At 42.2% G+C, this 15,687-nt stretch overlaps 1 protein-coding gene across 1 annotated transcript in view; it reads right to left on the bottom strand.

The window, feature by feature from the left end:
- Nucleotides 1–1,118: 1,118 nt before the first annotated feature.
- Nucleotides 1,119–15,687, bottom strand: part of CEP170B (centrosomal protein 170B) — a 60,648-nt gene continuing 46,079 nt past the window's right edge. The window contains exons 13-18 of the mRNA XM_019472512.1: nucleotides 14,695–14,854; nucleotides 9,800–9,943; nucleotides 8,129–8,217; nucleotides 7,471–7,564; nucleotides 6,049–6,100; nucleotides 1,119–5,317 (exon numbers count right to left, since the gene is read on the bottom strand). Coding sequence (XP_019328057.1) covers nucleotides 5,082–5,317; nucleotides 6,049–6,100; nucleotides 7,471–7,564; nucleotides 8,129–8,217; nucleotides 9,800–9,943; nucleotides 14,695–14,854 — 775 coding nt within the window. The 3' untranslated portion in view covers nucleotides 1,119–5,081. The remainder of the gene's footprint in view (nucleotides 5,318–6,048; nucleotides 6,101–7,470; nucleotides 7,565–8,128; nucleotides 8,218–9,799; nucleotides 9,944–14,694; nucleotides 14,855–15,687) is intronic.

Genomic DNA, 15,687 nt, shown 5'->3' with positions numbered 1-15,687 from the left:
TCTAGAGAACACAGAACGCCTTCTCTGCAGACACAGCGTACACAAACTAAGTTTAGAGAAAGGTTTTTAAGAGAGGCAGAAGACTTTTTTTTTTAAATTTTTTTCTTGTTTTAAACACAAAATCCCTCCCTAAAACTTTAAGCGTAAAAGGTCTCACGTTCAAGTATGTAACGCAAAGATCACCAGGGGATGGGAAGTCTCCCACTGATCCCGGTTAGGTACCAGTATTATTATTTCTTTTTCCCCTTTGTCTGCATTTTAGTTATTGCTGGCAAATAATGCGATGTTTTTATCAGCTACACGTGTTCTACTTCCTACAGAAGCTGTGAAGCTGTGCTAATGTATAGGAAGTGGAGCCAGAGTTCCACGTCGCACCAAGCAGGGTGGGGGAGGCTGCAGGCACCTGAAGGCTGTGCAGAGGGGAAGGAGGAATTAATGTTATTTGAAAAGTGCCCGGAAGGAGGCAAAGGTCTGACAGAACTGCAGGAGGGAAGGAGGACAGTGATGGAATGAATGGAAAAATCAAAAGAATTTCACAGACACATAAACTGCAAAGGAATGAGGAATGAATGGAAAAATCAAAAGAATTTCACAGACACATAATATATATATAAGGTGAGAGCAAAAGAGTGATTGTAATAATGTTTTTCTATAATCACATACCTGGTGGAATGATAAAAAAATATATATATATAAGGTGAGAGCAAAAGAGTGATTGTAATAATGTTTTTCTATAATCACATACTTGCTGTGGAATGATCATATGCAGGCTGGATTTAACTACGATTGTTAATCATGGCAATGAAATAAAACAGTACTAAAAATTAAATCAAATATCACCGTGCCATACTCAGAAGTAAGGACCACCCTCAGGTGATGGGGACTTGCAGACTTCAATCCTGTAGCCACGGGGGCAGGGAAAAAGGGGACTCCTGTACTATTGGAGAGGGATCTGCCCCAGCCATAGGTGTCACCAGGTTGCACCGTGAGTCTTCAGTTGCTGACAATTCTTTCATTACACTGTACTTAACACCAATGTAAACAGGCAGTTGAAAAATTTAGTCCACCAAACACATACTCCCCCCCCAAAAATTAACACATGAAATCCAGAATCATTATCACATGATAAAAGAATGATTTATTAGAGCAACTTTATGATAAAATTATATAAAATAACAATTTGTTTTTTAAAGACGTCCACAATATCACCTTGAAACAAAATTTACAGATACTGCCTATAATCCAAACAAAAATAAATTACCATTCAAAAAAAACCAAAAGCGGAAAAAAATCAGGGCAGGAGAAACAAATCAAAATTATACACAGCATTTCAAGAGGGTGTGGAAAAGAGAAAGTCATTAATTGATTCAAGTTATACAAACGTGTTTCAGCTTTACTCTCAGACAGCTCAGCTTGCATTTGTGTTGCATGCAAATGGAATGATCCAGTGAACAGTTCAGAACAGCAGAATCAGCAGCATAACAACAGAGAGTGGAATAGGCACAATTCAGCACAGGGCACATCAAAAGTGAACAGGTAGTTTTGTCTGGTCTTTGCAAAAGTTATACACGTTTACTGAACTTCAAAAATAGCTAGTGTGATCTGCAAAACAAGAAAAAACTAGTAGAATCTTGCACTTAAATACTTTACACTTTTTAATCTTTTTTTTCTTTTTGTCTCCTCTTTTTTTCAGTAGGCTGTATGTAAACATTCCACTAGTTGTACCTTTACTAAAATACTTGAAGATGATGCAGACGTTCTTTTCTCCTGGAGCACGACCACGACATGACATCACTGTAGATACATTTAGGCCCTCGCTCACAAAGCTTGTACACATTCTCGCAGGAATTTACATTCACGCCATCAGAAGAGAGTAACAGGTTTTTACATTTGAAAGCGTCGAACTGAGAACATGGTTTTCAAGTATAGTGGAAGAGCTGAGGGGTGGGATTTTGAAAGGTGCTCGTGGCGTCAGGCACCCAAAGCGTACGGAAACCCGAAAGGACCTGAGCACTTGCTTCCCTAAGACTTTGAAAATCCCACCCTTCATTACATTTCTTTAGTCAGACACAAAACACATGAAAGCAATATGGTACGAGAGTGACCCACAGGTCAGCGTCACCCCTACCAAACCAAGCTCAATGCAAGGCCCATCCGTAGCTCACGGAAGCCAGCAGGTATCTTATGCACTGATCCTGGGCCACCCAGATACACCACTACACGTCTGTCACCGTCACACTGGAGTCACACAGAGGCATGTTTTCATGGTTGCATACAGTACTGCCTGTAAGAATGAACAATGACTGAAGGAGCTACAGTCAGGTGGCCAGCTCTTTGGCTTATCTGGAGCAGACAAGTGCAAGTGGGGTGTACTTCAGGAGCAGTGAATACAAGAAAAAATACGTTGCATTTCATCACTGACTTGCAAAACTGTTTTAAATGCAAAGATCCAAGGACGAACGTTGTGTCAGGACACAGAAGCATTTTATAGTTTGGCTGAGTCACAAATAAAACAAATCAAGCTGTGCATCCTCCCCCCCTTCACACACACATTTTCAAATTATAAACAGACACCGATTGTTGCATCCTTATTAGTCACTTGAAAAGGTACCATATTTTGCGGGTTGATTTAATCGATGTAACGTGTCTGTGGGCTCTCTCTCAAGTTCAGAACAGGGCAACCAAGGAAGAAAATCCATCCCTGATGTGTTCATGAATGAAAGAAGAATCAAGCAATTTTCAAGTGAAAGTAAACAGAAGTCCCATCAAGGACATGTTGTAGAGAAACAAAATCCACTAGAGCATAGCCATGAAGATGTGGAAACGTGGGTAACAAATAATAATAAAAGTCAGATGTCTGAGTAATTCACATGTCTCTACAGCAAAACTGAAACTAACAGCAACACCTTATCTGTGAAGGTCCTTCAACTCCTAGTGAGCTGGGGTAGCACCTGGTTGGTTCAAACCCTAACCAAGAAGGGCTTGAAAAATTGTGTCTCATATGTCAGGAACGATACTACCACTTACGATATTCATCAAGGACACAGTCAGGTATTTCAAGAAAAGACAGATCAGAATAAACGACTGAATGAACACATTCAAATAGTGCATATATTACAGGCAGAAGAACATCAAGGGCAAATTCTTTTTCTATTCTGCATTCATCTACATGAAATCCAGCAGATTTCTTCATGGAAGAGCATCTCCACACAAGCAGATGAGTCTTATAACCTACTGGAAATCCTGGAAGGATATTTGCACCTATTGTTTACCAGCCAGCATCTTGCACGCTCAAAAGAAACTAATGGCCTGTTGGCATACTCCCATTTTGGGACCGATCCTGTTTCTGCTGAAATTGATAGAAAGCTCCTACTGGCTTCACCAGGAAAGCAATCACGGTCTTCGCTAGTAAGATTAAACACTTTGTGAGCATCCCTATTTATGTAAATTACTTTAACAGGTTCCCACTGTTACAACATTCTAGCAGAAAAGCTCAGGTAACTACTGAAGCTAACTAAGGAATCCACTACCCACCCCAAAATATAAAGTCAGCACACAAGAAGCAGTCAAGCTTGGGAAACCATTTTCACTGGTTAAATTACACGCTGTATGAGGGCAAAGTGGAACTCATCTGCTCACCTTTCCCAGTAAACGTATCCTCCACAGCTAGAAAAGAATTTCTTTACTTGCTTACTGTTTATTGACCAGGAAGAATGGAAAAGGAATCGATACAAGACAGAAAAAACTGGGAGCAAACACATCTGGAAGAGGTCCCCTCAAAACCAAAACTTTTGTTCTTAAAGCAACAAAAAATTGCTTAGTGTTTTGCAGTTTAACTGAAAGACAGAATACAAAACACAACTGTTTTTAAACAAGGAATTGCTCAGTGCAACTGCACATAATCCTTAATGTTTCTAGGATTATAACAGACCAAAAACAAAATCCAGACAAAGATCCCAAATGTACCAAGTGCTTGACACTGTTGAATAGTTTCTGAAGAATACCACAGAATGGTGGTCTTCAAGCACTTTTGCATTGAAAAAAAATTTGTAACAGAACTAGCCGTAAAGGTGGAGCTACATTTAAGCCATTATTTTTTCAGTCCTGTCAAGTGAACGCTAGTTCACAGCAACTGTGCAATTAAGTTTATTACATGAGCCATTGGAACAGATGTTTTTCTTAGCAATTAGCTAATCACAAACATCTTAGTCTTTGGCCCAGCCAAAAGCATTTGTAGCTCATTGTAAAAAGACTGTATATTTAAAAAAAAAAAAAAAAGCAACTTAAAGACAGCATTTGTACCAAAATCATGAAAATTTGGCAAGCTAAACTGTAAAATCTGACTTTTTGTACCTACTCCAAACTTTGGGCCTGAAACATCATCAAAAATAGTAATTGTATTAGTAGTCTTTACATTCATACCATTATTAACTTTTACACTTTCCCAAGAGAACAACAAAGGGTTTATTCTGTCTTATTTGGTTTTTGGACTGAAAATAAGACGATGCACAACTTCAGTGTGGCGACCTTTTTATGACTGCTGAAAAGGACTTCTTACACAACTGTACTAAGAGTTTCTCATGGAAACCCACGATATTGCACAATCGTTCTGTTGGATCTGCACATTAATTCCAACAGAGTTGTAATGCTTCACTTGTACAATTAAAAAAAAAAAAACAAAAAAACACAAAACAAATATAGTACCAAAAAAGGTGGTTTTTAAATTGCGCCTCATTACAACTGAATAATTATAAACAGGCCAATGCAAGAACACTTTAGCTTCGGCAGTATTGAATGGAGCGTATGCAAAGCCTGTTTTCTTATGGCACACTGGAAGAATAAGTGAGTCATTGTCAAAAATCAGTTTGCCTCTATGCTGAATATGTGCTGCTCCACAGTGCTAAGTCTTGTTTAAAGGCATACACAGACTTTCCATTCACCCTCACAGCATAGATTGGGGTTTTTTTGTGCAATGTGTTAGCAATCTAAACAACTGCTCCACACAAACTGTCCACAAACCACTCGTACACAATACTAATGCGACAGTAGATTACAATATGATAGCAATACAAAATATTGTATCAGATCACATATTTCTCTCCATCTGGAATGAAATTCGAATCTTGTAAGCTAGAAGACCCACAGTTCGATTTCTTTGTGTAGTTTCTCATCTGTGCTGGGGACAAAGTCTCCAGTGTGGATCCAGAAGTGTTAGCAGTCCTGACTTTAGTGGCTGTAGATTGTTTTGCAGCAGAAGATGCTTTGTTACTGGCTACTACATCCAAGTTTCCAGTAGGGTCAATGATAGCATTTATGACTGGGGTGGGGAACAAAAAAAAGAGACATACACAGACATATTAGCAGCACTCAGCAGAGTTTCTAAACAGAAGGTTGCTGCCTTCATTTTGAAGGCAGGAGAACCGTAGGCAGTACTCGCGTTCATTTTAGTCACGATATTTTCTTCATTAATACCTTCATGCCTAAGCAGCTTTAACAAGCAAAACCTCTCCCAAACCAAAGCTACGAGGACATTCAACTTTCTGGTTAAATTGGAAAAGACAAACTACAGCAGCCAAATGGGAAGCTTTTAGCAGGAGCCCAAAATGACGCCTGTATGTTTTTATATGTCTTTATTAAGCTTCTAGATGATGCAAGAGCTTATCTTGCCTTTTCTATTGCACAGAGCTCTAGGTGCAAAATTCAAGTCCAAAAAGCATAGCACAGCTTATTGGCTGAAAGAGCTGCTAAATATTATTTCAGCAGAACAGACCTTTGCCAGTTCATCTTATGGGAATATGCTAATTACAACAAACAAAGCATTTCCACAGCAACAGCTTCCACATTGCAAAAGTCAACAATTTTCTTAAAAATTGGCAGCACAAGATAAATCTACTGTTCACTCCATATGCACTTGTCAGAGAGCACTATGCTAACAAACTAAACTTCTGCATCCTTTCCCAGCTTTCACTGGCAAATGAAGCCACATTATTTTATTTTGTGCAACGTACTGGCATTTGAGAGACAAAAAGAACATTTTACGTGACCAACCTTCAAGCTGTTTTTGAACTCTCCTGAGCTCCTTCAGGATAGAACTGATTTCCTAGAAACAAAAGCATCAGAATGAAAAATCAAGCAACAAAGTACTCAACTGACACAGAAATCTAGTCTTACTCCTTCTGCCTTATCTGATCAAAAAGATTCAAAGTCAGTTCCAACCTTGCTTATTTAACAGAAAAGACAAAGCTAGTATCCACGAAGACGATCAGGGGGATGGAACACCTCTCCTGTGAAGGGCTGATGAGAGAGTTGGGGTTGTTCAGCCTAGAGAAGAGAAGACTCTGGGTAGACCTTATTGTGGCCTTTCAATACTTCAATGGGGCTTATAAGAAAGATGGGGACAGACTTTTTAGCAGGGCCTGTTGCAACAGGACAAGGGGGAATGGCTTTAAACTAAGGGGGGGGAGATTCAGACTAGATATAGGGAAGAAATTTTTTACACTGAGGGTGATGAAGCACTGGAACAGGTTGCCCAGAGAGGTGGTCTGGAAGTGTTCAAGGCCAGGTTGGATGGGGCTTTGAGCAACCTGGTCTAGTGGAAGGTGTCCCTGCCCATGGCAGGGGGGGTGGAACTAGATACCTTTAAAAGGTCCCTTCCAACCCAAACCATTCTATGATTCTATGATCTGTATCTAGGCGCATCTGGTCAGTGCACAGGGACCAGATCCATCATTTCACCAAGTGCTACTAGACCACCCAGTTCATAGCCACAGTGGATTTTAGATTTTTAGATTTGAAATGCTAGCCAGATTAACTGCAGAAAGGCTCCTCCACACCCTCCTTAATACCAAATGCACGAAGATATTTGCAAACTCAGCTCCTAGACCAGACAAAGCAATTGGCCACATATATACTGCTGTAGCACCAAGCTACACAGGTCCTGCACAATTATATGTATGCTTAGCATTAACCATATTTGCTGGGTCCATTATTGTACTTAAATCCCTACTGGCGGTCCCCATAAATGATAATATGAGGTCACGAGAGCACAAACACCACCCTAGGGCTGAAGCTTTTTTATTGCCCTGTTACCTAACTGTTACAGGTGAAGAAAACAAACATTCATGAGAAACACCTGTCTACAACTGAAGCTGTGGCAACCACATGGTGGTGATGCTTTAGTAGATGTTTAAATGACACCTAATGACCCTAAACTTGAACATCTGTTAAGGGACTGGGTCTTTGAAGATGAATCGCAAAGGGAGAGGGGAAAAGTTTGGTGAAACACAACAGCTGGAGGAACTCACTTTATCACACTTCAAACAGCAACAAAAAAACAGCAGTTCAACACATGCAAATGGACTAGAAATTTCAGAAATGAATTTGAGAAGGGCCAGAGCTTGTTATTTTGGTTTCTTACAAAGCTTTCATGGATGCAAGCCTTCAGTATTTCACTTGTTTGCATGGTCTTACCTTGTTTGATGTCTTCAGAATTGGCACTTCGTTTTCTGAATTAATTTTGGCCTCCATCTCCTCCCAGGTCCTTTCCGAGTTTTGAAACAGAATCCTGCAACGCAAAAAGTGGAGCAGGTCTTAAAATTGCCATCCAAAAGCTGCTTGTTTAAAAGACTTAATTATCACAAGAGGTGGCAGCAAAGGAGATTAGTGGATTAGCGACTGAACAAAGCGCCTTTCAGTTGATTTAGGAACAATCCAAAGTCCTTCCCTAACTGATGTCTTCTAGAGCAACAACAGGCTTTGAAGAGTTTTCACAAGCCTTGGTGACCTGCAGGCTTTCTAAGAGCCTTGGGACAGGGAAGGAAAGAGGAGACAATCCACCAACACGAATACATTTTCTGCTAACTCTTTGCACAGGCAACATGTCAAAGTTAAGGCATCAACAGGCATTATAAATCCAGCATTAAAATTCCAAAGGCCAAACATATGAGGAAAAGAGATGGCAAATAATCATGTTACCTCTCATTCACTACACACAGTTTCCTACATCTAGATTCCCTGCATCTTGATAACAAGACTTTCCAAGACAACAATGCATTATCTTCCACAAGTAGCAAGCCAACAAACTCAGCAGCAAGTCAACATTTCAGGCCAAGGCTAAAAAGTTACTTACTTCATTTTTTCAGCTAGGTTTTCTGTATTTTCACGGATTGTATGTGATAACTGGGACACGGGGTTCAACATCAGATTGTCAAAGATTACCTAAAATATAAGGGCAGATCAGAGAACTTTTACCAGAAGCGGCATATTACAAAACTGGAAATTTTTACAGTAAACGATCTCCACTGAAACATCTTCATCTATGGGGATGATATTTGAAGTTCAAGGGAGATTAAGACGACATGCAGCTTTGTTGCAGCACTTTGGCAAAAAGATTAATACTAACTTGTTTGGATTTTTTTTCTTGAGGAGTGTACAAAGAGACAGAGTTGTCTGCAGTAAGATAACTATTTAAGCATTTCTGAAAGAAAAAGCTTAAGACTTTCCAAGCCTTGCAGGCACCTCCCCCCCAAAAAAAACCAAAAAGCCAAATCACAATTCAAGAAGTCCCACAAGCAGTCTCACTGAAACCATCTAATGTGATTTGTATGAGTTCAAGCCACCTTCACAGCCATGTAATCCCACCATGTTACATTCTGCTTTATTAAAAACAACAACCAAAAAACCCCCAAACCCCAAATATTCAAGTCCTGTGGTTCAAAAGAGCCCCCAGGCTTCTGCCAGGAGAGCCCACATCAGCTGGGCACTCTGAACCTGCATCTTTTTTTCAGCCTTGGCACGTCTCTACAGGGGAGTGAAGGATTCCTTCAGGTCAGTCACAGGACAGGATCGGTACCAGCGGCTCAGCCCAAGTTCCCCTCCATCAGCCTCTTTGAGTCACACTCCCCCTCCAGAGCAGCAGAGTGACTGTGCTGGAGACTAGCTCTCCCCTCCTGCCTGCACTGCCTCCCCGGAGCCTCTGCCCCAGCTCTTCCTTCTCAACCGGAGCCAGCAGACAGAAAGCAAGCAGAAGCAACAGCTGAGTGTTGCATCAGCAGCCTGCTCCTCCGCTCCCCGTCACCATCACCCCATCACAGCCCTCACTCCAACACCATCCCCAGCCTCAAGTTTCAGGCCAGGCTTCCTCACCCTCTAGCATCATCCCAGTGATTTCCAGGTTACCCTGCTCTCTCACCCCAGAAGAAATGCATTAAATTGCACACATTGGAGGAACAACGCAGAACAAGTGGCTTGCTGTCTGCACAGCACAGCAAGCCAGCTGTGCCACGGCACTCGAGCCCAGCTGCAGAAACTCCTCATAAAGTCCAGATCCTGCCACTGCTGCTCTAGAGGCAGCTCTGACCAGCATGCCCACTGCAGAAAAATAAGGTACCTTTATTGATTAGGAACAACTGTTTTCATGTCATGGTTTCTTGCCATTAAACTATCGATGCTGCAGATTTCAAAGTTGAGGTTTTTGTGTTTTTCTTTAAACGAGCAATGAAATAGCCTAAGTAGGCTCTGACACTGAATGCCTCCTCCCAAACAACAAGTGACCAAGCCTCAGGTTTTAATGGAGTTTTACACAAGAGCGGAAACTTCCAGTCAGTATTGGCAAGAAGGGTGATTCTGTTCCTCTTTTTTTCTTTTTTAAACACTGTTCACTGTCTCTATACCTACAAGCCAGGGCTCTTGAGAAGCGCATTTTTTTTGAGTAGCCTCCTTTGGCAGCTTAGAAAGAGCAGGTATACATACTGCAGCTTAAAGCAATGTCATACATAAAGTAAAGAAAAAGGTGGCCTGCCTCCTCACGGTTTCTTGTCCTTGTTTTTCTTGAGGGATCCTCTTCTCTACTATCGTTCATATTTTGGTCAAAATCCTTCAGTTCCACTGATCCCGGAGGCACTTTCTGGTAGTTCAGACTTGCTTCTGGAATGTGCTGCACCAACTTGGAAATAATGAGTAATGAGTCATTAAAAATTAGCAGGGAAGGAGGCACACAGACATTCACTGCAGGTATTGCAGATTTTCAGGCAAGCCCCAGAGGAACACTGATTCATTTAAGTCTTGTTCCGACAGGTATGGGTTCCTAAGCAAATTACTAGACCCCAATCCTGCAAGCATCTACCCACTGGAGTCATCCTAGGAAACTCAGTGGGGCTATTCCACTTTATAATTTTGAGACTTGAGCACGTAGTTGAAAAGTACATCTTTGCCTTTTTTGAATTTAGGCTAAAACTCAAAAAGGCCCTGCTTTCCCATATCTTATGTTTTAATATATCAATGCAACATTAAAGCCACACTAGAATTAATCAGAAACCATTTAGTAACACATGGAAGAGATGAAAAAGCAATACAAAACCACTGATAACGCAAATAATTAACAGGAAGAACAGAAAAGGCAAGACACCTACTCCTGTTTGGTTGACTGACAGACAAAAACTCTAAAAGAAGGGGAGGAAAATAACAGTGTCAAGACAGAGGTACAAAAATAATGGGATGGAAAGTGCACCTGAGATGGATATGCCAGCCGAAAAGATCTACGAGCAATCTGTGTTAAAACAGAAACAAAGAGATCAATGCTAGTGAATGACTGTGACAGCAAGTATCAGAGAGAACACATGGTTTGGGGTTATTTTGGGCTGACATTCCCAAAAGCGCGTTCCTGAGGACCAGCACTCGATGCCCACCCCCCGCATGCACTGAAGCCCATGGAGGTCCTGATCACCAACCAGTTCTGCAGAGGCGATCTCGGGCAGCTCCCCAGTTACTTCAAAATGGACTGTGCTGAGTGAAATCCAGCAGCCCTCCGAGTACAGAGAACGGGCTAAACATACGGCCCAGGAGGCTCTTTGATTGGCAAAGCACACAGCTCTTGCGAGGAAACCATGTGCCATCCAAGGTCCAGGCTCCCCACACTCTATGCAATAGCACTTAGGTTATACACAGGCAGAAGGTATGAGATATTATGGTACAGGGGCACAACAGTCCAAATGTTTGGCTAATAAGCTTCCTTTTTCTAAGCATCCTTTCGTGAAGTGCAGAAACAGTAAGTCAGGCTGCTTGCAGCGGTGAAACAGCACCAGAAGGGAAGGAGATATTCCTACAGTCCAGCAGTTCTCAGCACAACCAGTTGAAAACACGGTAAGGACAGCACCTGCTCCCCCATCACCAGGAGATTTTCATATGTGATCTGCTCTGTTCTCATGCTTTCTGTTCTGTCACACCCGTAAGCATTTGCTCTCATCATACCAACGCTCATACTGAGTACGTTAAACAACAACTTAACAAACATAATTGGGCTCCTAAGTTTTTGCTATTTTATTATCAACTTTAAAAAAAGACCAACCAAAAGAATTTCACGAAGGGCTAAAATTTGCAGAAGTGGCCAGTGATTTGGGATGACCCACTTGACTACGCTTGCAGCAGCTGAGCTTTCAGTTTGACTGCTCAGCTCTGCAGAAAGCTGGGTCCTGTAAAACCTACACACCCAAACAACCTGTGGCTTTGGTAAGCAGGAATCATGAAGGTTTTACCCTTGCTGAACTCTTTTTTTGTTTTGTTTGGGTTTTTTTCACTTAATTTGTAGCAGTACTCAGCTCAGTATGCCAAGAATCTAGGTTATTATAAACTATACAGCTGAAGCTACAAAAACAAACAAAAACAGCCCAAACATGCACTGGGGAAGCTGAAAACCTCCCTGGCAAATATCCAAACCAACACTGGACCTGAAAGGACAGAACATGAAGAATAAGGTTTAAATCTAAGGCTCCATCTTAACTTTTAAGAGAACACTCATTATTTTAATTTTTAACCAAGCTCTGTAACAAAAGTAATTTAAAAAGCAGTTCATTTGAGGCTGAGAAATGCTGTGCCACACACTGGTCCAAAGTGAAGCTTCTTACCAGAAGAAGGTATTATTCAGCATTAAACCCTCAAAAGTGATTCCAGCATCAGTACTTATTTTTTCTTGCATTTTTACCCACTTTATTAGAATAAGGTATAAATATTTAGTATCAGAAAATCAAGAGCTAGCAGAATGGCATACAACACTGCAAGAGCCAGAGCAGTATAAGAGACAGTCACACACAGAAAATATTTCTTATTCACATACTTCCTTTTATCAGATGTTTCAGTAAATTACTATTATAACTATAGTAGCTATTTCTCATCACTATGTCCTTTCCTAGAATATTTAATATAAAGTTGTTTAATAAACACTCACAAAATTCACAGTGCTTAGCATCACACACACTGATCTTCAGATATTTCCTAGCAACTTCCCTGCATTAAGCCAAAGTAATTAGCACAGATTCAGCAGCACCTAGACTGAGGGAAGTGTGTCCGCTGATTCTAGTCCAGTTCCAAAGACAAGACGTGTGTTTATTAAACCCACATCAGTTTATATTGCTCCTATGTCCTTTCCTAGAATATTTAATATAAAGTTGTTTAATAAACACTCACAAAATTCACAGTGCTTAGCATCACACACACTGATCTTCAGATATTTCCTAGCAACTTCCCTGCATTAAGCCAAAGTAATTATTTTAGCACAGATTCAGCAGCACCTAGACTGAGGGAAGTGTGTCCGCTGATTCTAGTCCAGTTCCAAAGACAAGACGTGTGTTTATTAAACCCACATCAGTTTATATTGCTCCCATTCATAACATGACCCCCAAGATGCACTGTTCAGGATCCCAAGCTGTTCAGGATTCAGCTCCACATCTCAGCATCACCTGTAGAAAGTCCTGCTGATTTAACCTGTTCCTGGCTATCGCTAACATAGGGCAGCTCCACTGATGCATGGTGACATTTTGGGTGTAACTCAAATGGCCTCCCAGCCACTGGCCCTGCTGAAATCACGGTGCTATCCAACCCTATTTGGAGTGAGTCTAGTTAAAAGCCTTTATGGTGGTTTCAGCCACCACTGGCTGAACACACCAAAGGTTATGGCTCCTGATCTGTCTTCATAGGCTCCTACCAGCGCTTCTTCATTTACACCACTGTAAGATCTCAAAAAGACTGCTCTAGCAGTGGGTACTGCTGGCAGCATTACCTACAGTGCGACACAGCCCTACATTTGCTCTCCTGGCTATTGCGAGGGGGCTGACCGGCATGTCCCACACAGCGCACAGCAGCGCTGCAAAGCCACGTCGCAGAGAAACCCTCAATTTGCCTGGGCCCGAGCAGTCCTGGCTTTGTGATCCTGCCATTCAGCATCACAACCGTGTGCTTTGGAGCCCATCATTTTGCACAGAGTAGAAACACTGTGTTTTGCAGGTGTTCTTCCTCTAGCAGCAGAGGACATCCCTCTATAGGAGCTGACTTATGGTCGTACCCTTCAGTGGCACTCAACAAAAAAGTAGGTACGCTGATTTTCTGGAAGGAAGTGGGTGCTGAGTACTGGTCATTACCAACCCACAGCAAATGTTTCATTTGCAAGTCAGAAGTAAGGTAGATTTGTCACCTTAACTGCTCAAAAAGAATAATACAAAAGGCAGTTTTGCAGGTGTGGCACTTTCATGGAAACAAAGCAATAAACCACTTTATCTCAGAGCCTGAAGTTGTTGCGAAACATTTGTGCGCTGTGGCTCCAAATGGCCTCAGGAAAAAATCCCTCCCTGAGCAGGCTGCAGTTGACCTCGGTTTAACACAAGCACAGCCACACTCGCCTGATCTTCTGGGTATCTCCCTAAACTTCTGCTTTGCAGCTTCAGTGATGAACACAGCAGGGTCACGGGGCCTCCAGCTACTCTCTTGGCAGGGTAACAGGTTTGGTCCTCAGCTTTGAACCCTGCTTAGGACAGGTCTGCAACTCTCACAACAGTCAAAGACAACAGAGGGCCAAGAGGCCCATCTCAACTGCAGATAAAGAGAGCTATGTATTTTTTTAAGCCCACACTGGTGGTAGACAGGAGGGAATTTGGATTTAAACAGCAGCAAAGGCAATTTTGCTTTAGCAGCTGGAGCCTCCTGGTGACCCTGCAGCCAAGTTTGAGCTGAGCGGAGTCCTTGTGCTGTGGCACTGGTGAGCCAAATTAAGAAATCGCCTCTCTCCTCCCCACTCCAGTGCAGACAAACTGTGTTACACTGTTCGGGAGGAAGCCACAGCTTCTCTGAAGAGCTGGAGGACAGCACTTCCCAAGCTAACTGCCTTCCTCCTTGCTCACCTCGCTGGCTGGAGAGCAGAGTCCCTGCCCTTGCCCATCAATACATGGGAAGGAAGGGATTCAAGTAGCACCTGCACAGCATTTCAACAGCCCTGGCAGAAAGGACACAGCAGAGGTACAAAACACACAGCTGACACAGAGCGTGCAGCCAGAGCACGTGGTCAGTGCCTTGTCTGAAACAAGGAGGGAGGCTCTGGCTCCCTGGCACAGCAGCGCAGCACACCCATTCCATCCTGCTCCTCAGATGCAAACTTCAGGGACCAAAGTCTGACTAGAGGCCTGAGATCCTTAGGAAATAATATGACTCCCACCTCTTGCAAGGCTGGCCATGCCACAGAGGAGGGCAAAATAAAGAGCACCCTAAACAGACTGCAGTCAATCTTTCTCATGGTGTTTTTTAGGAGGACAGGGAATGAGGGTTTTTCAGTGCTGCAGCAACTGGGGATGTTGCCCTGGTCTCCCACAACAACCGTGCCCTGTGTACTTACTAGCATTCAGAGGCAGAGATTTCTGTCGTTCGGGATCTTACCTCTTCTCTCGCTGATATGGTAGAAGCAGGAGTGTTGGGCACAGAGCTGAGGGAGGTGCTTGGTCCAGTCCCTGATGAACTCTGTGAGTCCCCATCTCCAGCAACATCATGAATCTCTCGAGCAAGGATGGCCACATCCTTCACCAAGGTTTGGCTGAGCCTAAAGCACAGGGCATGCAGCAGAGCCATTAGGACATAGGATACAACAAGCCTCATATTCATAAAATATAAAAAGAGCAGCTACAAAAAGTTTGTGGGAAATACAACCTCTGCAGAGGCTAGGGAAAGCAGGTTTTTTTGGGGTGCCTTGGCAGGGTGCCAAAGAACACTCTAGCTGCACACAAAATAAATCCACTCCCCTCCTGAACCCAGCTTCAAAGTAGAGATTTGATAAAAAGCAAATTCTAGTGACTACACACTACCAGAAAAGTATTGGAGACAATCCATAAAGAAGCTTTATGTTATTGCTCTCCCACCCATCCACTCTACTTACTTTTTTTTTTTTTAATAGAACACAGTCAATTTTTCTTCTTGCAACTTGTTTTCCCTTTAAAAGCCCATACAAGGAAAAAAGCTTTTTTCTTTGTTACTTAGATAATAAAAACGCAAATTCTCTTTCCTTCTTCCATGTGGTTTATAGACTGTAAATCAAAATATGCCTCCGCATTCTCCAGGAGAGCTGAGGGATTACCAGGGTAAGCACGGCATACCTTAGAGGGATCTGGTTTTCAGAAACCAAGTCTTGAAACTTCAAGCCCCTTGACAGGTGTCCAGTTAACACTCAGAGATTGCAGTACTCTGCTCTACTTGCTCTAGATCTCAGAAACAGTTTCTAAGTGTCTGGATTGTTGCTAGCAGGGCTTAAAAAAATCCCTTCAGACCAAAAGTAGCTGTTGTGGTAATTCTAAAGAAAAGCTTCTAAGAGAAAAAAATAATCTTCCAGCTAGCTAGCTTCATCTGAAAGACACTTTCTTCTTTAATTCGAAAAACCAA

This window comes from Aptenodytes forsteri, unplaced genomic scaffold, assembly GCF_000699145.1.
Source record: "Aptenodytes forsteri isolate BGI_AS27 unplaced genomic scaffold, ASM69914v1 Scaffold193, whole genome shotgun sequence".
Classification (NCBI taxonomy): Eukaryota; Metazoa; Chordata; class Aves; order Sphenisciformes; family Spheniscidae; genus Aptenodytes; species Aptenodytes forsteri.
This window is presented reverse-complemented; position numbering and strand designations above follow the sequence as displayed.